This window comes from Melopsittacus undulatus, chromosome 9, assembly GCF_012275295.1.
Source record: "Melopsittacus undulatus isolate bMelUnd1 chromosome 9, bMelUnd1.mat.Z, whole genome shotgun sequence".
Taxonomy (NCBI): Eukaryota; Metazoa; Chordata; class Aves; order Psittaciformes; family Psittaculidae; genus Melopsittacus; species Melopsittacus undulatus.
Genome location: NC_047535.1, coordinates 42,868,350 through 42,891,988, shown reverse-complemented (window position 1 = coordinate 42,891,988; position 23,639 = coordinate 42,868,350). Strand labels below are relative to the sequence as shown.

The 23,639-nt window shown below is 36.9% G+C and overlaps 1 protein-coding gene across 1 annotated transcript in view; it reads right to left on the bottom strand.

The window, feature by feature from the left end:
* The window catches only part of CACNA1D (calcium voltage-gated channel subunit alpha1 D), a 184,457-nt gene that overhangs the window by 58,048 nt on the left and 102,770 nt on the right, over nucleotides 1-23,639 (bottom strand). Inside the window, exons 11-23 of the mRNA XM_005145815.2 lie at nucleotides 21,205-21,292; nucleotides 20,520-20,546; nucleotides 15,070-15,230; nucleotides 14,255-14,480; nucleotides 13,907-14,114; nucleotides 11,923-12,043; nucleotides 10,769-10,883; nucleotides 9,986-10,055; nucleotides 9,321-9,390; nucleotides 8,391-8,535; nucleotides 5,722-5,851; nucleotides 3,076-3,135; nucleotides 294-400 (exon numbers count right to left, since the gene is read on the bottom strand). Of these exons, the coding sequence (XP_005145872.1) occupies nucleotides 294-400; nucleotides 3,076-3,135; nucleotides 5,722-5,851; nucleotides 8,391-8,535; nucleotides 9,321-9,390; nucleotides 9,986-10,055; nucleotides 10,769-10,883; nucleotides 11,923-12,043; nucleotides 13,907-14,114; nucleotides 14,255-14,480; nucleotides 15,070-15,230; nucleotides 20,520-20,546; nucleotides 21,205-21,292 (1,528 nt within the window). The remainder of the gene's footprint in view (nucleotides 1-293; nucleotides 401-3,075; nucleotides 3,136-5,721; nucleotides 5,852-8,390; nucleotides 8,536-9,320; nucleotides 9,391-9,985; nucleotides 10,056-10,768; nucleotides 10,884-11,922; nucleotides 12,044-13,906; nucleotides 14,115-14,254; nucleotides 14,481-15,069; nucleotides 15,231-20,519; nucleotides 20,547-21,204; nucleotides 21,293-23,639) is intronic.

Below are 23,639 nucleotides of genomic sequence, written 5' to 3'. Positions count from 1 at the left end.
TAGCACAGAAGAGCATATATAAACCTCTGGAAACTCTGTGAATTACTTGCTATACAGTGTAATGGTGCTCTTCCTTGTTCTCTTGGTAATAGTGGGATGTAGTAATTTGTTTCCAACTTGTATTAGTAGTGAGTTACACCACTCTCTATATGGAAGCATTACTGGCTCATAAGCCAGTCCCAACCTTGAATACTGATACTGCACACCCACACAGGTGTGGAACAAAGGAGCTGAAACACTGGTTTCAGTATAAAAATCCCTAAGCAAAAATAAATTATAAGTATAGTACTTACTGAATACCAAATGATACCAGAGAAACACCCACGACCAGCAAATCCAGCAAATTAAAATAATTCCTACAGAAGGACCCTTTATGAAGGAATGCTCCAAAAGCTGTCATCTAAAAATAGAATTGTTACACATTTAGTCTATATTTCAATGTATTCAAATTCACATTTAGGCTGTTTACAAGACACTTGCCTAGAGTGTGAATGTATACAATATTATCTCACTTTCAAAAAGCAATTGAGATATAAAACAATCCCACTATGTGTACATAAATCTTTCATTTAAATGATAAAAATTCTGCTCAAGCAACACCAGCAAATGTGGAAATTGTTTCTGATGTCAACAGCATTTGACTACAACTTTCTATAGCAAATCATTCTCTGCTTGCACTGATCAAGACCAAAGTAAAGCCTAGAGCAGATCTGCGGTGGTGAGTACCGTCACACAGCAGAGCAGCTACTGCAGGACACTCACTGAGCTGAGCGCCTGGGCCACCACCAGTGCTGCTCCTTTCTTCCTGCCTGTAATCCCACACCAGAAGGGACTGGTTTAGATGGGCTGGGAGATTGGCACAGCTGGAGCAAGTTTAAAAGCACAAGGCCCTACCCTGACCTTTGCTCTGATGTTTTCACATTTCCCCAGCATCGCAAACAGGATGATAAACTGGATTTCAATGCCACGTAGGGATTACATAAGAGAATTCTTACATGCTTAAAACTGACATTGCAGCTTTTCTGTTATTCACATCCTCTTTCATATACTTGACACCAAATCATGGAAATCCTCATGTTTGCAGAGCAGTCATTCAGACAGAGCACAGGGAGAGACAGCCTGCTTTAATCACTATTTTTTTGACATTTATGACTTTCTTTGCTACAGCTGATATTGCCTCTGATTATGTTAATCTCAGTTTCATATACTATTTTCCTGGAAATTAAGGAGTGCTGTTGTTATTGCAGGTCTAGATTCAACTTACTGCTTGCAGAACACACACAGACTCTGTATGAGTTAGATACTATAGACAGCACAGCGCAAAACCCAGCCTGGAAAGTATGGAGGACTCCAGCCATAAGCAAGCAAAGCCAGTGTCTGATCACGTTAGTAAAGCAGGCATTGCATATGTGCATGTGTCAGGTTCTGCTTGGCCATTATGTTTGGGGTTTAGGGTACAATTTATTTTCCTTTATAAGCACACATGAGTGCCTGGCAGGGCAGAGCTTCCTGGAGAGCATGGTCAAGAGCATCTATGGTTTTGTTATGATGACGCTTCTTGTTTCTTTATAACATTTTACAATGCTGGATTTAACAGCCCAAGCCTTGTATTTTCCTGTTTCTCCTGGATAGCTCTTGACTATTTTGCAGAATATTTTGCAGTTAAGTTGGCATGTTGCTTTTCTTGAAGCATTCATTTATGCCTTTTTATGCCGTGCTTTATAATTCCTCTGTCTTCTAGAGAAACACACTTGGAACTGCAGGAGCTTTAGAAGTTTACAGACTCTTCTGCCATGGAAACACTGGTAACATTTAAATGGCCTCAAACTAGTTGGGAACTAGACTTGGAACTAATTTGATCTAATGATACAGTTCTTTTCAGTGGTTCATTCTCTCCTTTAGTTTGGCCTTTCTCTAGCAAAAAAAAATTGGATATTTGTATTAGAATGCTACAAATGCTTTAAGATGAATCAATTCTATAGCAAGCTCCTCCCCGCTGCAAGGAAGAAGGGGATAAACATATGTCTGGGACAATATTCTCAAGCATAAAACTAGTCTATTACTTACAGTATAGCTTATCTTGTAAACAGCCCAAATATTGTATCAAATTAGTATTAATTAAATTGCATTGTGAAGAGTATGCACAGCAATATGAGCAAAAGCTGGGAGGAGAGATCTTGTTAAGCTTTATCCTCAACTGGAAATGCAAAGTTTATGTACAGATTCTTGGTGCACCAGAAATTTTTCAGTGTATAGAACGGGGTTACTCAACTGAAAACTCACAATGAATATGCACAGCATGAAACCTTTAGGAAACATGTCTAAATCTCTGGAAAAATATTTTGCAGATTTCCATCAAAAATTTGTATTTCTTTGTTTAGCATTTTCTTATGTGTGAACCTAATCCTCAGTTACATACTTTGTCAGAATAAGCCTCATACATCTAAAATCCGAGTAACCCCAGTGGATATTCTTAATAATCAGTACACAAACTATACATTAAAATGCCAAGTTTTGACTCATGCATGGGTAATACATTTAAGCAAGCATATTTATGCCTTTCTGTGTATTTAAATGTATGCCCAAAGTAAATGCAAAGTATTTTAGTATAGAGATAGATAAATGCAAGATATCTTGCAAGTCCTGTTGCAAGAAAATAGTTATCTACTATTTTAGCTCTGTGAATATAGTTCAGCAAAAGAAATGATAAATTACATGCTCCCTCCTTAAAAGACTGATTATCTCTTTTGGAAATGCCAGAGCAAGGAGAAGGAAAAGCTCATGCGCAGTGAATTATTTTTCCCTTTTCTGACAACTGTAAGTTTAAAAAGGGTAAAAAAAAAAAGAATTATTAAATTAATGTAATGATAAAAAAATCAGCTTCTTCATGCACCCAAATGGTAAAAAACAACCAATCAAAACTATGAGGAATTGCCAAATGAAAAAATCCTCTGGTTTAAAAAGTTTAGCTTTGATCGCTTAGAGAAAAGGAGAAGAACACTTCAAGTGCCTTTTCTCAGCAGGTGACACACAAGGAAAATCCTTTTAGACAAACTTCCTTTAGAAACCTGTTACCTTCAAAATGATCTCAAATGTAAACATACTAGTGAAGACATAATCTGCATACCCTAGGATCTGGAAGGTAAACAAAAAGTTACAAACATTATTGCTAAAGCTGTTTTTGAGCTAATAAGGATCAATTAACAATGCATTACCTTTAACAGGATTTCAACAGTAAAGATGGCTGTGAAAGCATAGTCAAAGTAACCAAGTATCTGCAAGGTATAATACGTACCACAGTGAGAAATCCATCTCTAATAAGTTTTTACAATTTAGACCACATGCACAACACCACCTGAATTAATCAAAGGACACAGATGGGGAATTTAGACAAATTAGTTTAAAATTGCAGCTACTGTGCAATATTTTTTTTTATTTAAAAAATGATCGGATACCACTGTACTAGACATTAGATTTCACCCCTAAAGAGTTAACAGAACCCAATAAGCAACACTTCTTTTCAACTCAGACTTTTATCCACCTGCTTTCATGGGTACTTTCTTCAGCCTTTAGCACAGACACAGAATCTTACACAAAGAATAAATAATTAGTAATAAAAGTCTTTTTTTTTAACCAAAGTATTGCATCAGAAAATACAACTTCAGTGGCTGTTTCTAGATCACACATCATTCTCCATTCTGTTACATTACATTGTTCCTGTACAGACTGGGCTAGATTGCCAAAAAGCCAATTAATGAATAACTAAATTACCTTATATCCGCCCTAGCATATTTTACTTGACCTCGGAAGACAGAGAAGTGATGTATTTGTAGGAAATATAAAAAGAACTCACAACATTTGCCTAGAGATATGCAAAACTTTAAAAAGATTCCGGATGAAATATTGACCTCACTGCTGTTGACAGGAACACTGACATATATTTCAGTACAATGAAGATTTCACCCTTTCAAGGTGGCCATATTGCTAGTGATCAACAATGCATTTAGCGGTCAGCATGCACTGCAGTAGGTTACTAGTTTAGTTTCAATGATCCAGCAATCCAACTAGCAAACACTTGTGCACAGAAACATGTTGCCTTCAGTTCAGCAATAAAATGTGAAGGAGAAATAAAGAGACAACATACAAAGGAAGTATTCCAATTACATTATATAAAAGGAAATAATTTTTCCCCCATGTTCAGTTGAAGATCACATCCTTCTCTCCCTTGCTGTGGCTGAAAAAACAGGCAAATGTTAAAGCCATGCAACAAAGATTAATCCGTAAGGAATTCATTCTAGAGTTAAGAAAACAAAACAAAACATAATGGTATTTGTTCACAAACTTTAATTCTCTTGCCGAGCTTGGTAGTGGAAGGAACATTATCATTCAAGGCAGTAACAAGAAAAATATGCAGGTCTGGTGTATATTGTGAATATTCACAAGAAGAGAATATTGCCTTCTTGAAACCACTCACACTTTTTACCTATGTCCTAAATAGGAATAACCCTTTCAGCTACCACCACTCTCCAGTTTCATTTTCCTAATACTGCTCTAGTTCCAAAAACAATTACCAGCCCTTCAAACCATTTCTACAATAACAATTTCAGAAACCAGCTCTTTTTCTTATCCATCAATGTGAATTATTCATATGACTGCACTTGCCTACTTTTACAGTTATGGGAAGTACAGAGATCTACTGAATAGTACAGGCAGAGTGTCTTTGTGCTTTGACCTCTTCCTACCTTTGATGAAAGTCAAAAGCCACGAGTAGTTTCAGAGGCTGATCTACACTAGCAAAAAGTAAATGGATACAACCTCTATTGACCTAATAGTCCTATTTTTCCAGAAAGAAGTGAAGGAGTTTCTCTAACTCCATGGCAGTCTCTACAGATCAATTTATATCTAGGACAGAAGAGGTCTGGAAGTTCAGTCAAAGTGTCCCAAATGTCTCTACAGACTATTACCAAGTTGCGTTGTCTCTGCTACCTGACCCAAAGCATGCACAACTCACAATAACATGAGAGGCTTGCTTCACTACTAATTTAAGTGCAACATTTAAAGGTTGGACTTGATGATCTTAAAGGTCTTTCCCAACCTGGTTGAGTCTATGATTGAAATTTTAAGATATACATTAGTGGCCACAAAAGTGGATTTATTTTTGCTTCTCTGTCTAATAATTGTGCATTTGAGTAACAGTCAAGTCTTCTGCTATATTAAGAACTTCAAATGGGGTTTGAGGAATTTGTTTTAGAACACAGATGTTTACTCACAACATAAACTATAATTCTGTTGAATAAAAGAGACATTTCTGAAATTAGTATTCTTAAAAATATTTTGTTCCTACAAGTATATCTAAAAAGGATGCAGGAAGATTTCCAAATTTTTTGATTCATTATAGGCTGAAATGGCATTTCGCTGCAGGCAAGGAGCTGGGAATGCTCTAATCCTCATCTTATATGTGAGTTTAAAAAGAAGTAAAACTTGTTTAGTTTCTGATATGGATAATCAGGGACCCAAGGATCTTCAGGTCTGATGTGGTGGAACTCAAACTCATCTGTGTGGCCACACATCTCTATCTTTATAAACAAATCCATACATTCACTAACACACTTGAAAAAGGAAAAGGAAAGCTTCTTAACTTGAAAATTAAAAAGCAGGCACTAACACCAAAGGACTGTTATCCTGTGAGGATATATTCAGATATAAATATGAAGGACTTACATTATTTCTAAAAGAATGGCTTCGAATTGGATCTTCTGCTGCTAGGGAAACACTGCTCAGCATGATGAAGACTAGGATGAGATTGGTAAAGATGTGGTGATTGATGAGTCTGTGGCATCCCACTCGAATTCTGAAGAAGAGATACAAAAATATATCACGTGTGCAAACAGAATTCAGTAGATGGCTAATATACAACATGTTTTCTATTACTCTGTCAACAGAGATAGAACAGATCAACCATCAGCATCTAAAAATGCAAATGCTGAAGCTACTGCTCTGATTTCTAAAATGTAAATAAATTCAAAATCCAATCCACTGTACTGAAGATGAATTTATCAAAGGAATCAGAGAGGATTTCCAAGCTCCTACTGGTGTTCAATGGGTTATGAATGCCACTAGAAGTTCCAGTGCTTCTTCCACTCTGCACATACAGATGCCAAAGGACCAATGATAGATGATGTTATTTTGGATCCCCATTTTGATTTGATTCTTATCAAAACTGTCAAAAATACTCATCTGGTGAGATGTGGCTTAGGCTACAGACTTCATTGTGCTACTTAAAGACTCAACCCAAATCAGAATCTTATGTGAAGATTTTTCTAGAGAATTACAGGACAAGTGGGTGTCAAAAATTTCAGAGCTGCTAAGTTTCAGCCACAACATGGAGTGGAACTGTAAATATGCTCAGACTCACTGAGCTCAAGGCAATTACAAATGATACTGAGCATCTTGGTAGAGTAGGTCTGGAATTAAATCGGGAAAAAGGCAGGATGAGGTTCATAATTAACTAACACTGAATTTGGCTAAGTTCTGCTGAAGAATCAGAAAGGTCTTGGGGAAAATTTGTTCTGTTACTAAGTAGATTATTTGAGTATAGTGTATCTTAGTTAAGTAAGATGGCAACTTTGGCCTGAGAACAGGTAGCATTAGTTGAGGCCAAAAGCAATTTGATATGGTCAACAAATCATTTCTGCATTCAGCATACATGTTCTTAAAATTGCTAGTTTAAATAGCTCTCTTTCCAGTTTGTTTGAAAATTCTGAAGAGCTTTAGGCAACTCATGCAATAAATAAGATACAAGCCCAAAACATTGCATCTTTATCATCACACCCATCTTCTCAACTTAATTGTAATGATGACCTCTACCACTGAGGTCTGAGCATTCTTCCATGCCAAATAACTCTTAAGCTCCCTTATAAGAATGTTCATGAAATTGCTATGTAAAATGTAACAGCTGTGTTCAGTCTGTAGGAACTGAATTTAGTTCGCTTCTAGCCAACCATAAGTAGCAATTGACTACTGAAGCTTGCTCTCTTCATCAATGTAAAACTTCAAATGCTTGGGAGTTATACTGGGCAGTGAATGAACCCAACTATTATTGTTCTTCATTCTTTTAATTATTTGTCTTTATCTTCAGTTTTTGCCTGAATATGAGAAAATGCTGTCACCCCAAGAAGAATACATACATTCTTTTTCCTTATTTTCTCTTTTTCTCTCTCTCAGTTTCTCTTCTTCCTAACCTGTATGGCTCCACAAAGGTTATTAGGGTTACTAGGAATCCTATCTCATGTAGAAGATGCTCAGATCTTATGCAACAGATTCCATCTCTAATGAATAACATACTGAATAGGTAATATACATTAAAGAGTACTTTTCAGACATGAGCAGACTTGACAGAATATATGTACAAAATACTATTATCCTCAACAGTTGGAGGCAAATTAATATATTTATCAAATTCTTTTAATTTACCAATTAATTTAGAAAATTTTAGGAAAGAAGCCAGTCTGTCTCCTGTTGAAGATACTGGAGTTCTATTCCTAACATTACTGGAAGGAGGCTTGTTACTTCAATGCTGTCATGGTTTAAGCCCAGCCGTAAATCAGACCACACAGCCTCTGTCTCACTCCCCCCTTCCCCACCCCCACTCCTGGGAGGATGGGGAGGAGAATCGAAAGAATGTAACTCCCATGGGTTGAGATAAGAGCAGTCCAGTAACTAAGGTATAACACAGACCCACTGCTGCTACCACCGATAATAATAATGATAAGGGAAATAACAAGGGAAGAAACACAACTGCTCACCACCTGCCAACCAATACTCAGCCCAACTGAGCAGTGATCTAGCCCTGCTGGGGTAACTGCCCCCAGTTCTACATCCTGCGCATAGAATCATAGAATAGTTAGGGTTAGAAAGGACCTTAAGATCATCCAGTTCCAACCCCCCTGCCATGGGCAAGGACACCTCACACTAAACCATATCACCCAAGGCTTCATCCAACCTGGCCTTGAACACTGCCAGGGATGGAGCATTCACAACCTCCCTGGGCAACCCATTCCAGTACCTCACCACCCTAACAGTAAAGAATTTCTTGTGCTGTGGTATGGAATACCTCTTTGGCTAGCTTGGTTCAGGTGTCCTCTCTCTGCTTCCTCCCGGCTTCCCCTCTTCCTGGCAGAGCATGAGACTCACAAAGTCCTTGGTCAGAGTAAACATGACTTAGCAACAACTAAAAACATCGGTGTTATCAGTGCTGTTCCCAGGCTGAAAGTCAAAACCACAGCACTGCCCCAGCTACTAAGAAGGAGAAAAACGACTGCTATTGCTGAACCCAGGACAAATGCTAAGCCTTAATGGACTATACCAGTATTTTTCAAAATTATACTTACGGATTGGTGCTGCTGAAAATGAAGAAGGCACTCCCTTCAGGAATTGGTGTGATCTTCTCCTTCATATTTAGTTCTGATATTCTACGGGGACGTGGGCCTGCTGGTACTTCTGGTTCATCCTCCTCGTCTTCTTCATCTTCACCTACTTTAAATTAAACACTTTTTACTATAAAATAAAAAAAAATTGAGGTTTTGTTCATAAAATATAAAAGCATGGCTTGTATTAAAATATATATGGCTTATAGGAAATATATATTCATATCATGGCTTTAAAAATCTACGAATCAATATATGAACATCCATACAGTTGCCACAGGCTTATATACATGTTTATGAGCATATATGGGTGTATGCATAAATGTCCTGAGAGAACTAATAGTCCTTATTGGCCCTAACTAGCCTCATCTGGGGACTTCACTCACAGCCTCTGCAAATAGCTCTGGAGGCTCACTTAATCTCAGTCCTTGACCGTCAGTCCCTGCCTGAGCCATGCTGAGTTCTGTGCGCTGGCTGAGCACCAAGTGCTCAAAAGGTAGGGCAGATTTCTTCAGCAGGTATTCAGACAACTGGGCAGAACTGATTTTTAGTTAAGTATGCTCACTGGACTAGAAGTTAAGACAAAATTGACTGAATGTCAGCAGCCCTGGAATGTCCTTTTTCAGTAAAGTTTAGAATTTGCTCTCACATCCAGATAGTGTTACCACAACAGTCTTTAGACTCACAGTATTAGCTCCCATATGCTGTTTTGTACTGTCTAGGAAGCTGCAGGAAAAGGTGATACTTAGTAGCATGCAGGCCCATTTATTCACTGATAACAGAGTGCAACTTCACTAACTTCAGAAGATTGATTTGGTGTTCAGTAGGAGCATGTTTAGGATATTTTAGCATATAAACTTAAATGTGTTTGTCTTCTGACTGGTATTCACATACCTGGTACATCACAGGGTGGATAGGGATCTTTATCCTCATCTTCTCCTTCTCCATATTCAGTAATTGTTACCTATGGCAATGAAAGGGATGCACAAGAAGAAAAATAAATTTACATGTACCTTGGAGTAAAAAATTCAACAGAAATCAAACCAAATAGTGTAGAGTAAGGTAAGTGATACCTACGCTTAGTCAGAGTTGTCTGAAACAGGGTAACTAAGAACACCAGAGAGCTGACAGCTTAATACATATTTTTAAAAGATTATTTTACTGCAATACCCACATTCGTCTGGCTGTGTAGGTCACAATGAGATTATAACCAAGAGGCTCTAGTAAAAATTACCAAGAATGTTTGAACATTCTGCTAAGAGTTTAGCATTCATTAATCTTTTCCACTGGATTTATCAGGCAAAATACCTACAGGGACCCTAAAATAACACCAGATTTTTCTAACATTAACTATTGCATGCTCTAAGAGACTCCCTTCTCAGAATATCCTGAAACAAAAAGGATTTTCTGGATTAAGACATTCTGTCAGGATGCAAAGCCCATAAAAAATGTAGGGATGATGGGTTCATAAAAGAAATTGTACAATGCCCAACAGTCTTGAAATGCTCCTTAGCTGTAAAACAGCTTCTTCGAAAGAACACAGTTTTTAGAATAAACACCTTACTATCCTTGGGGTTCTTCTGGTCACCTTCTGGCTTCTCACTCTTTTTATTTTCCAGACTCTCTTTTCTACAAAACAATACAATAACAATGATGAAGCACAACACATAAAGACAAAAGATTTTAAGTGAAATATACTTATTTGATGAGAAGTTAAGACAACATACCTAAACCCACGTAGTTAAATATTGAAAATTATTTACACAGCTGCAGGTGTCAGAGCAATAAAAATCTATCGCATTTGAATGCAATGATCCATTAAAAAGATCATAATTTTGAATACAATTCCAGAAGCTAATCCCTACAAAATTCAACACATGATCATTACTCCTTTCTAGAGGGATAAACTGTGCCCTTGGACTCATGCAAACAACTGGCACTGACTTCAATAGGCCTGCAGTGATTTCAAAGGAAGGTTTTCTTCTTGTCTATATAAGGCTTAGAGAACTGATTCCACTGGGAGCTGTGCACTGGCAACAAGAGATACATTCTTTTTCTAATTGCACAATAAATCTTGCTGTTACAATGTTTAAATATCAGTTGGCTTATCATTATGTCCTTAATTCACTCTATTTTCCTAATCACTACCCAACTCTTACCTAAATTCATATTAATTTTGTGTTATTTCAAAGCCTAGGTAAACCCTTTCAATTTTTTCCTGAGCCAAATACATTTTGAAGAAGGTAAAGACATTAATATAAAGTAAAAAGAATCCTTATGAAGGAATTCAGTACGGTCCTCCTTCCCTCTCCTGCTTATTCACCATGCCCATGCTATTTTACCTCGCATTCTTTTTCCTTTCCTTTTCTTCAGCTTCTTCTTTCTGAGCTGTATTTAGACTTTCAGCATCTGCCAAGTTATCCACAGCAATGGCCAAGAAGACATTTAGCAAGATATCTATTTCAAGTCATTTTAAGGACATTATGCTTTACTATATTTGTTTGGTTTTTATCAGCAGAAACACTGACAACGTGAAAGATAAAAAATGCATATTGCCGACCTACAGCATAGAGGTTTGTGATGTTTAAGTGCAATGCAAATAACACTCATTTAATGGACTAGATTAATCCTGGGTGTAAAATGAGCAGAGATCGTGATTTTAAAATAGCAGGATACTTGACATTGGTTTTAATAAACAAAATCCACCTTCATGCTAGCCTGAGCAAGTTTCAAATATGAAATATTGTCTATTAAAAGTGAAGACTGTTCAGGCATTTTGAAAAATTCATTTTTATAATACACTGTCTTCTGGTCTACAAGAATCTATATAAAAATCTGTACTTCAGTCCGTATCAGTTAAGTACCAAACCTGATATAAGTACCATATAATACAGAAAATAGAATGAGTTTGCCCTTTTATCATCTCATGACCTTTTACAACTTCTCGGAATGACACTAGTTTCTGTTGCCGTCTGGGACCAAGGAAGCATTTCCAATAGATTGAAGGCAAGAAAAAGGCATGCTTTGGCAGACTTGATCCTAACTGACTCAATGTTTCTCCATGCAGATTTCTCTCATCTTGTCCCTGCACTATATAGTGGATCACTGGCTCCACTGTCAGTTTATATCAGAATTAAGAAGGCTATATCAAGCGTCAGAAAGAGGATCAGGAAATTACTGACACTGAGATCAGACTACTTTCCAAGCATTTCAGAGGCAAAGAAATCAAATAGAGACAAGCAGGTAGAATAAGGCTGCCTTCCCACTGGAAGAAGTAAAAGAAACAGCTCTGGTTTCTGCCATTGTGATGGCTGGAGACAGACTCAGAGATCACTGCAGTCTCACTCGTTAGGGAATAGTTACAAAGCCTGTATAAAGTTTTTGGTGAATGCAGGAAGCACTTGCATGTCCACTGCAATTTACCTCCTCCTAAAATAATTCTGCTTATGTCTGTGGCACACAGCCCCATTTGGAGGTTTTTGAGTGCAAAGGATACAGTTACCACAGATGAAGAGGATAATGAAATATATACAGACTATCATGCCTGACGATGATGGGCCACCATAAGCCATTATGCCATCATACATAACAGCATTCCAGTCTTCACCTGTTAGAATCTAAGAAGCAGATATATTATTAGTAACTCAATATCAAAATGAGCAACAGAGGAATATGTTTCCTTTGACCACAGCACACAATAAGGCTAACCTTCTGTATACAGAAAGCAATACTATAACATTTTCAAGCACTGTTGTAAAATTTCCATTTAAATAAGCATACCATAGAATGGTTTGGATTGGAAGGGACCTTACAGATCACCTAGTTCCAGCTCCTCTACCACAGGAAGGGACACCTTCCAGTAGACCAGGTTGCTCAAAGCCCCATCTAAGCATCTCCTGAAAGCTTGGATTTAACTCTAATAGCTTTTATTCTATGCTATGCATTTACATCACTTAAAAAGCAAAAATAATAAAACCAGAAGTTTCTAATTTTACTGATTTTAGCATGTAAAAGTGGGAGCCTTGATTTTCAGTAATGCCACATATGTAGTAATGCCTGCAAATGTTCATCACTCTTGAAAAACAAATTAATATATGTTTTAATGTTCTCTTTTTTTAAAACAGTGGCCAAAGTGTGTTTCTTTTCTAGTATATGCCATTTGTTAGTCCTGCAAACTGGTCTATCCAGTTTCAATTTTAATGGGGACTGGCTGCCTTCCCATCATAAATTATTTAATATACGTACCACACACACTACTAATATAAGCTTTTGAAATGGAAGCAATTTTAAACTGAATGAAGCTCAATGCTGTGGAAGAATTACATGATTCTCTTATTAGCTATTGTTTTACACAACTTCACTGAAGTCTAGAAGAATCTTACAGAAATCTGTCGATTAGTTAAAAGGAGAGTTTTCAATGAGGCACCTCCATTTTTTCTGTACGACAAAAATTCTGAGTATTACAAGGCAGGTTATAGGGGCACTTCTAAGTAACTTCTTAAAATTACCAGTCTATCCTGAGCAAATATGTAACACTGACTCTCTTTCAAAGTAATTAAGTGGTTCAAGAAAATAATATGCCTATCAAATTCCTAAATCCATTTTTGAAGAGCTAAACTTATCAAGCTAGTTTTCATAGCTGTTGAGCACCCAACTGGTTGTTCCTGAGTTTATTCTGAAACTGAAGGAAGCCTCATGCCTTTGAAAATGAGGCAGCCTAAATTCTGAATAAAATTCAACTCAGTTGAGTTTGAAAGTACAGTCTTAACATTTAAAGGGGCAATGTCAGGTCAAATGTGGACACTTCTCCTCTTAAGGGAGTTTCTTATTAACATCTCCTTATTTTAAAATTATGTGGAAAGATTATTTTTTTTGCTTTCTCTGGGCAGCCAACAGATAAAACCTCTACCAAAGAGATAGGAACTTGACACTAAATTGAGTCTTGCAGGGTCAGCTTTAAACAGTCACCTATAATGTCTGAAAACATTGTGGTAATGTGCAAAGCTGAACTGGAAAAATGGCTAGAAAGATGAAAACAATTAGCCTAATTCCAGTACCCAAATTGGGAAAAATAAGTGATATGGCTCATTTGTAAATATGCACTCTTACAATGCTTCTCATTTTTTCCTGCTTGGGAATAGCTAAACTTTTATACAGCTGATGAAGTTAAAGAAAACAATTTGATTAAACTAAAAATAATAATCCACCTCTTTTTCTAGTCTTGTATTTGATGGACAAAGGAGATTTAATTTTGTGAAGTAATATGACAGCTATGTTGCACAGATAGATCAAATAACACATGAAACAAATGGTACAAATGGTACAGAGCTACCAGAGTACTGAATTAAATGAGCAGAATGCTACTTAAAGTAAACTGGATAAATAGTATTTGTGATTTTATTTTCAGGCAACATGATCACTTAAACAGTTTTGCTGATCATCAAAGGTAAAATGTTTCATACGGGATGAAAGAAAGTTACCTGGAATACAGTTAAAAGAGCTTGTGGAAAATTATCGAAGGTGCTCCGTTTTGTTTGAGTTTCATCAAAATTAAATTTGCCTCCAAACAGCTGCATTCCAAGCAACGAGAAGATTATGATGAAGAGGAAAAGCAGAAGCAACAGTGAAGCAATGGACTTCATTGAGTTTAACAAGGATGCTACCAAGTTGCTCAGGGATGCCCAGTGCCTATAAATTAAAATGCGTGTGTTAACACACACCAAAAAAACCCCAAACAAACCAGTAAAAGAGCAGAGCATGATGAAGTATTACAAAAGAATTGCTGACCACCCTTCAGCTATCCATAAAGTTAGCAGTATTAATCTTACCTTGTTACTTTAAAAATACGCAGGAGACGAACACAGCGAAACACTGAAATTCCAAGGGGTGACATAATTTCCAACTCCACCAAAATGGTTTCAACAATGCCACCACAAACAACGAAGCAATCAAAGCGGTTAAAAAGAGAAACAAAATAAGCCTGTAGGCCCAAGCTGTACATCTTTACTAACATTTCACAGGTGAATAAAGCCAGAAGAACTTTATTTGCGATATCTGAAACAAAATATTAAAAAAAAGAAAAAAACAAAAACATTCCTGAATTGTTTCATAGACTCCATTTGTGTTTTCACTTATTTGTACTATGCTTTCTACACTAGTTCACAGCCTTTTGTTAAAGGAGGAAGTGCTGTTTTTTTAAGTTGGACTGTATTTATCTCTAAATGGCAAAAGCTACAAAGGATGTGAAGCTTCCTGCCACTTATAAACTATTCATCTTTCCAATCCATTGTACAATTCATGGTTGCTCAACTCACAGCTTGAGTCCACACTGTAACTTAAACAGAGCACACAGCATATTCTGCTGTGCCAGTAACTATTTGCTTTCTCAACTTTCAAGCATGGTTTAACAGTAAAAGTACATGTATTTACAATTCAGTATTGTCAGGTTTTAGCTGGTATGCCATTAAGCTGCGTTACAGTTGTGGAAATCAAATACATTCAGTCATTTCTTGTATCTCCCTTTGGCTGGGCTGAATATCTTTCAGGACAGCAAATAACAACAAAATGGCAAAGTACAGCAGTAGCCACTGATAGAATGCAAATACTCATAGTCAAGAACAGGACAAGTAACTTTTAAATGTACCTTGGATCTGGGTCAGCCAGTCAGGTTGATTATAATGCTCCGATGAGATAGTTAATGTGTTCAGAAAGACCAGGACAATAACAAGCCAATAAAATGTAACAGATTTTACTGCAGCTCTACATTTTCTTCGATTAAATCGATTCCAGCGACGCCAGCGTCGACTAAAAATTCAAATAAAAACAAGTTTATTATTATACAGGAAAGATTAACTTCAGGAGGATTCTTTCTGTGTAGAAAACATACTGCAAGTACATATGTATGAGCAGGTGTATTTTATAGATGTGCGTGCAATACTTCAGACCGTTGCGTAAATTATTACCAGTTGAAAATTAGAGAGTAATAATTTGCTATTCCTTTTTTAAATTTCCCTAGAGATTTTCAAATGTAGACCTCAACTTGTAGAGACTCTTAATTGCCTGTGACATAACTAGACTAAGCTGCATTCAACATTTCACTAACAAGATACAGCTGTCTTCTCAGGCCCCATACACTTAATAGCAGCATAGAAAAGCCAATGAAGCAACTTAGAATTCAAGTTATATTCAGCCTGAAACATAGACTTTGAGTTTAAACACAGGCACAATTCTGGCAGGATTAAACAAGACAGGAACATTGAGGTCACCTTTAAGAAATGTACCCTATAATGTTAGTAACCTCAGTCAGTGACTCCTAGGGGTTTCTGCTGATGTGCCTTGAAATTGTGTCAATGGGCAAATGTCTGTGGAATGAGTAAGAGTGACAATCAAAGATAAGTAAACAGGCCCTATCTACGTATGAGCTGGATTCACAAGTGAGGGTATTAGCTTAGCTGTGGACTCATAAAACTAGATTTAATTTCTCTGCTTTGCTTCTGGGAATAACCTTAGCAAACCAATTAGTCTCCCTGGGTTGTATTTCCATTTGTGAAACAGGAAGAAAATACATTGCTGGGTCATAGCAGGAGAAGGATTAGGAAGCAGCTGATATTGCATAAAAGGGAGGCATATAAAATTCATACACCCACAACTACAGCTGTGGACTCAGATAATAAAATTTAAGAACTGACAACTGCTTCATCCAACATTCAAGGGACAAAGAAAGCACAGACTCCAGTGGAAGCTTGACCTAGCCTTAAAATAGCAAAGAACTGAGAAGACCGTGCATGTATAAATTTCTTCCTCTATTTTCACTATCAAGCCAGTCTAGCATAAACCGGTTGTGATAGAAAGCAATGGTCTGCTCTCCTTGCTCTGCCCCCTGCTTTCCCTTTTGCCAAAACTAGCCTAATGAAGTGATCCAGAACTGAGAACTGACTGGTGAAAAACAATTTCTTTTTTTCTCGGTTGCTTTTAGCTGGTATGATACAATTCACTGCATTGCCATATCACAGAAAGAACATGAAGAATGAGTGGGTGAGACAGGGGAAGGGCACTGCAGTCCTTTTGGCAGTACCAAGACATCGAACTATGGCTTCTGAAAATTGCTACAAATAATGACATTTATTTCTTAATACTTTCAGTGTCTGAATTAGCAGGTATTGTATTTACTGTTTTTAAAATCAGAAATGCTTTACATCTGCCTCAGAAAATAGAACCAATATGCAATAATACCACCATAAATCTAATTGAGCTTGACACCGCATTCAAGCTTTAACTGAGTTTTCTTTATGCACCTTAAATTTGTACTTGTAGTGCTGGAAATTAACACTAGTTTCAGATATCACTACAAAGATGATTCAAGCCTTTGCAGTATTCTAACCATAGAAAGGAAAAATATCCTGTCCTGACCTAAATCAACACAGTATTCAAGAACATTCTTATCTTGTGAGTACCCTGTGAACTGTGGCCATCATCAAGGATTGCTCACTCCCTGGGTAGGTAAAACAGCTTTTTTATACATCTTATCACTGAAGTCAATGAGACAAGAATATCCCTGTTTGGATCTCTCCATTCAGAGGAGCCAAAAGCAGCCCCAAAGCTTATTACTTAGAGCTCTCTGAAGCCAACAGGGCACTCTGTTTTTTCCCCAAAGGTCTGTAGAATCTGACAAAACAGTATAGCTAAGTGATACATTTATGACAGCACTGCCAAAGGGTGTGCAATGGCTGCAATGTCACTCACATTTGGAAGTGTATGACTAATGTAAGTAATGTGTAAAAATTAGTAATATGACTAATACTCAAAAAGACTACAGAAATAAAACAAAAATTCAAAAAGAGAATAGGAGTAATTTTCTACCTTCATTAGATCGGTACAAGTAAAGAAATAAACAGTAAGCAGCAGAGTGAATTAGATGGCCTGTTGTGCCAGAAAACCTGTGGCTATAAAAGATAGGAAAAGAAATTACACTATTTTCACTGGACACTGTTCTATTTCTTTTGCACCTGCCCCTCCTAGCTATAACCAAATAGCATACTTTTTTTTCTGGAAAAGCAAAATGTACCCCTTTATTTTTAAAAGAAATTCCATTTTGATAACTTTGCAATGATACAACATTGCTTTCGTGAAATTTTACAAAACCATAGAAGCTGAGTAAACGTTAAAATCACAAAGGACATTTATAGTTGAATTAGTTTTGTTACAACAAACCAAATTATGTACTGCTTTTGTTCTCATTAAATAATCATTTTTTGTTCATAACTGTTTATAAGAACATCATTATTCTTATAAATGTGTTCCCAGTTTCTCTTTCATTCACTCAGGTATTCAGGTGTAGCTGCTCCTTTAGGTACCGGGTCTTAAATTTGAATCCACATATGGGAAATCCAGTCTTCCACTGAGTCTAACTGAACTTAGTGTGAGTCAGTCATACAGAATCTAATCTATGAAGTTTATTTTTTTTACTTGCTATCTATGTGTGTTTGTGCATTGATACTAAGTCTATGCAAAGGGTAGGAACATTCATTTTCAGCTGATTTTGTATCAGCAATCTTTCATTATAACAATATTTTTCGAAACTGGGCTTTCTAGAACCACATGCAGAATCCCTGTATCTGTGAAACAGGTATGCCTCATATTTTCAACCGTAAGTTTAAAGAGAAGTAAGTATTAATGCCCAAGATGAATTCTTCTGTAATTGTGGGTGCTAACATCTATGCAGAGACTCTAGATTTCACTGTTCTTATTTATAAAATATGGGACAGAAGAATTGCACCAGAGCAGTCATTCACTGTGAAAAAATAGAAGCATATGAAGTTATTTTTCCACTCCTCATTTTTGTAGTTACAGGATTCAGGGCATAGTATCAGATTTTTAGCATAACTTGAAGAGTAAAGTGTTCATTTAATCAAGTGGTTGCCCAGAGAGGTTCTGGAGTCTCCTTCTCTGGAAATATTCAAGAGCCACCTCACAATCCTGAGCAATGCTTGATCAGGGAGGTTGGACTAGATGACCACTGGCGGTCTCTTCCAGCCTCAGCCATTCTGTGATTCGGTGACCATACTGATAAATGAGGAAGCGAATTCTGAAAAGAGGGATCTTCACAGAGGAAAACATGCACAAATCTCTTCAACTAGCAGATCCCCATCTTCCTCTAATCATTGCTCTGTTGCATCCATGCCAGGAGAAAAAGCAGTTGTTCTAGTATCAAAAGTTTCCAAATTCCACCTGGAAGATTACAAATATGTGGCACAGATCATATTTATCCATATATATCCTAGCATAATGTGTGGTTAATATACACCTTCACTTAACAAACTGGCAGATAATTGCTGTATCTTGCCAGGATGTAACTCCTTTGATCAAGCATCCATCTGACTGTATAGCAACATACTTCTAAGGATTAACCTCTTCCTTCACTTCTGGTACAGCAGATAGGCTAGCTTGAAATTAAAAGCATTTTCTGTTTTGGTCCAAAGGCATAGATGTTTACAGTCAAACCAGTATCCCTGACAAACCTGGTTTATTTTACCCTGAAACACAGTGTACTGCCATTGCAGAATAACATTCCTGAGTCCAGAGCAAAGATCAGGATAGAAGAGTGAGAATTAGACCAAGATTTAGCATTTGGCTTAGAATGTGCTAAGTCACCCCTGACGACTGAACACAGCCCATTACCAAATTCAGTTTGATTGAAAACTTCCCGCACCTCCAAATGAAAGACACCAACATCCCATTGCTGACTGCAACAACTTCTGTAAACAGATGCAGCAGTGTTCCATTTTTTCTACTATAATGATAAATGGAAGCAATGGCAAGAGGAATTTCAGACCATTAGCACACTGAATTTCTTCTCTTTATCAAGCTAAAAGCAATCTCACCTAGTAATGCTTATGAAGGGTTAAGCTGAAAGGTCCACATGGACATAACTGTTTCAGTCATTTGATGTAGCTAAGGTCAGTTTCTGTAGCAGAGGGTATACAAGAAATTATACAGCTTTTATAACCAATGATAAAACTTCTAAAGTTAAATGTGCATTCACTACAATCCTAAATAGCCAGATCTCCACTGGTTGCAGTGCTCAGCAGAGTGAGGCATATTTAGATGCTGTCACCAGTTTGCTGGGTGAAAGGGATGACAAAATAAACCTTGACCATAGCATCACATGAAAAAACCTCACAGTGTGGAAAAGCACCAGTCAACTGTCCCCTTGGAGCTCTTCTCCAAAAAAAGAAGGCTACTCAGAAGAAACACAAGTCCACTCCAACTGCTTGCAGTTGGTCATTAGACCTAGTAAGGCCAGTAGAATAAACCTGGGTTTGCTATCCTCTTCATTGCTGCAAGGAGAATACACTGCTGTTACCAATGAATTACTTGCTAAACATCCAACACTGAAATTACTTTTACTAAGGTTAAAAAATGGGAATGATTCCAGATGTTGTCAAAACTGTTGATGTCAGATGTTGCCAAATCTTCTTGATTGTCCTTTTTTATCACTGAAAAGTTTCTGTGCAAATTATTTATTCTGTGTGTTGTCTGCAGCTGTAGGAGTGGTTTTTTGCCCTTCAGGATTCACTAGGCCTACCACTTGATTACTTACCTTAAATCACTTTTATTTTTTTCCTCCTTCCTGGAATAACCTAACTTTTTTAAACAGAGCATATCTTCTGTGCTCACCATTATCTTTTCTTATTACTAAATATACATCCTATAAGACTGGAAAATAAAATCAAAATAAGGAAACCTATTAGTTTCGTACTGGCACACCCAGTGTCAACATTATGAGGACTACTGATTCTTAGTTTTGCTGGTAACACTTCCTTTCTGCAATCATATGTGAAAATAGAAGCTCATATTCCCAAGTGTTCCTAGTAAGTGAAAAGAGAGCCACAAATATCAGCAAAGTAAATCAGGGAGTTTGATTTTCAAAAGTGTTCATGGATACTTTACTCTTGTATTTACCAGAAACTGTTAGGAAGAATTTTCATGCAGTAAAATTTGACATGCAGCAAATAAGGAATAATTAGATGAGATCATCATGATATGTAAACATTCACAAAGAAGAAAAAAAGCAATGGAGAGGAAAATACTGACCTGAACTTGGATTTTGAGATGGTTTGACTAGAAGAAAGGAAAAAGACATTTTTAAGAATGTATAAAACATAATTAACACCGATTTGTTCTTTTTGGAGTTCTGCAAATCAATCCACTGGAATTATATTTACACAGAATCAAACTTTTAACAAAATGCATCATGAATGATGAAATTCTGTTATTTATTTCCTGAAATACCATTCCTAAAGCTTTACAGATTTTCTAAGTGAAAGGAAGTCTCCTTTAAACTAAGTAAATAAATTGCTCATGTAGAAGCTGCTTGGAAGTCATGAAAATCTGAACAAATAAATACTGAATACCACGAGATACAGAAACACTCTCATATATTCAGTTATTGCCTAAAAAATATATATTCTCCAGATCATGAACAATTTAACAGGAAATGCTTCTTTTTACATGTCATAGGGGACTTCTGTTATTTTCTTTTTATTACAGACATTGCATTTCATAAAAGGCATCAGGAAACATGACCCACTAGAAGTTTAGTTGAATTGTTTTATAGCTTCTATATTGAGAATTTCAGAAGAAAGGCAAAATAAACCCAAGTATCATACAAACCTTGACTATTAGAAAGCAGTTTTGGCTAAATAAACAACAGGGGAAAACGAACCTTTTATATTTTGAGATGATGAGGGTGAGTACTTGAAAGAGCTTGTGTACTCACCATAAGCTCCCACAGCATGCTGGGTTCTCCCCTTCTCCACTAACATTTTCCGTGTTCACTGATTCAGTTTCACTGGTGGGCATGCTTGCTGTGAGGAAAGAGAAATTGCTTTAGATTGATAGCCAAGAAAGCTTTACACAGAATGTGATCTCCTGTTCTATTGCAATAAAGCCTCTACTTTTTTGCAGGTCTAATAAAAGATTTATCTTCAAGTCAACAGAAATATAGAGGGGGAAAAACAGATGTCAAAAGGTGCTTGGAAAAGATGAACAGCCAAAGTTCTCAGTACTTCCTAGGGAAGAACACTACTTCCATTTCTGCAAAGCAAGCACAAAAGAAAAACCTACTAACAAGAAAAGCATAAAATTAATGTTGATGGTTCATACAGTAGAAATATCACATAAAGTAGGAAAAAAAATAGAGGTGGAAGATGCACTGAAACTAGAACAGCTGGAACAAAAGATCTTGCAAGTATTCTGGGCTGAACCTTTGCTGCTTTGATGGTTTTCTTGTTTGGGTTTTTTGTTTGTTTGTTTTGCTGGGGAGGGTTTAAGCCAATGCCTGAAGGCAGAAGGGCTACAACGCCTGTCTCTGTTAGGGATGTACAACTATCTTGGTAACATAAACGAGGCTTGAAGCAGATTTAATTACATCCTAATAGAAGTGAGATTTGAGAATCAGGCCCTGAATTTTCTGATTTGTCTAAGGATCAAGTACAAAGTGAGAACTGTTAGTAACAGTTTCTCATATATTGCCTCAACACTGACAGAGATACATGGAAGTGGTCGATGGTAGCTTGGTTTTCATCCCCATCAATTACATCCAAATAGAGAGACTGACAGGTCTATGGGGGCTAAATGTTCAGCTACTATTTGCAACTGCTGAGAACCTGTCCCATGACATGAAATGTTAAACACAGAATTGGCATAACAACGAAAGATCAAAAATGTTCATGTAGGTGTTTGAATAAACAAGGGGCTTTAGGCAGTAAGCACAACAAAGCTTTCTTTCACAAGGTCCTTCTGCTTTGATGATTCATTCAGAATATTACTGAAATCGCATGCTTCTAATAACATGCTTCTCTTTATAAATCAGTTTTATAAATTGAACATTTATAATCTTATGTGCATTTCACAGCTTACAAAGTTCAAAAGTAACTTCATTCCAAAGCAAACGATCTTTGATGACATTCAAATTCAAGTATTAAAATTGAAAAGGATTTAGGGAAAAAAAATTCTAAAACTTCTTCATCTTCAAAAACACCTTCAGAACTAATATCTTTTATTTAGAAGTGCCAGGGCCTTTTGCAATAAATGCAGGGAGTTTCCCTGTCTGGTAAAGAACTGAAGCAGCTGTCTTGTGCTGAGTGACTTACACACTATTAGGAAACACAACACTGCAGCCACCTAATGATGAACATTTTAGCACTTGTAATGGGCAACTGCAAAATACGAATGCAGAAGTCTTGTTTCATACACTATTATTAAAAGTCATTATGAAAACAGAGCCAGGTCCACTTCTCAAGTACTACATATGTGCAATGCGTCTCATACCTCTGTTTCAAATTTATCAACCCTTTCCTCATCTAAAAGGAGTACCTAGAATCCAGTTCCTCATAAATCAGTGTCACACAAATGCTGTTTACTTTAATACATGCCAATTTATTTTTAAAAGAGTGTAAAGTAATATAATCTTACTTCAAGACTCGATGCCTTAACCTCCACAAAGAAATGCCAGCCCTTTTTGAACATGACTGCATAGAGAAAAACAAAGTACCAAAGAAAAGTCTTGGTTCCTACTGAAGCCAGTGTCAGTTCTGCTGATTATTAAATACAGCCAGACTGTTGCTCTCTATTTCAGACAGTGCTACTGCTCTAACTCTATTGGCGTCTTAAAGGTGCTGTGTGACAAAAATGAAAGAGGGAAAAAGCCCCACAAACACTTCCGTTCAGACATTAGAACTATCATTCAGCTATCACTATACTGTAATTCATATGCCAGAAAAAAAACTTCACAGAAGAAAGGCCCCATGTGGAAGTCTAGCTCCAGAAATGCTAGCAAGTCATTTTACCTTTACCCAGAGAAAACAGCAACAGCACTGCATGATCACTTCCACTCTCACTAGTGAAAGCAACCTGGCAAGGCTTAAAAAGACCCAGTTTCATGACCACAGCTTTTTAAGGGGGGTGTTCATTGGGCAAAGCACAGCACACACAAAAAACTTTAGAAAACCCATCTGATCTCTGTAAGGCCAGCTTTGAAATCTTGAAACTGGTATAAACACCACTGTTTAAAGATAGATACCAAATTGTCTCAATTCCTTGTTCACCTTTTATTTTACTGCCATTCTTCTGGAAAGATCATCAGCTCTCTGAAATTATGGTAACTGGTTTCAAATGAAACAATACTTACATTAGGCAATATAAACAACCTAT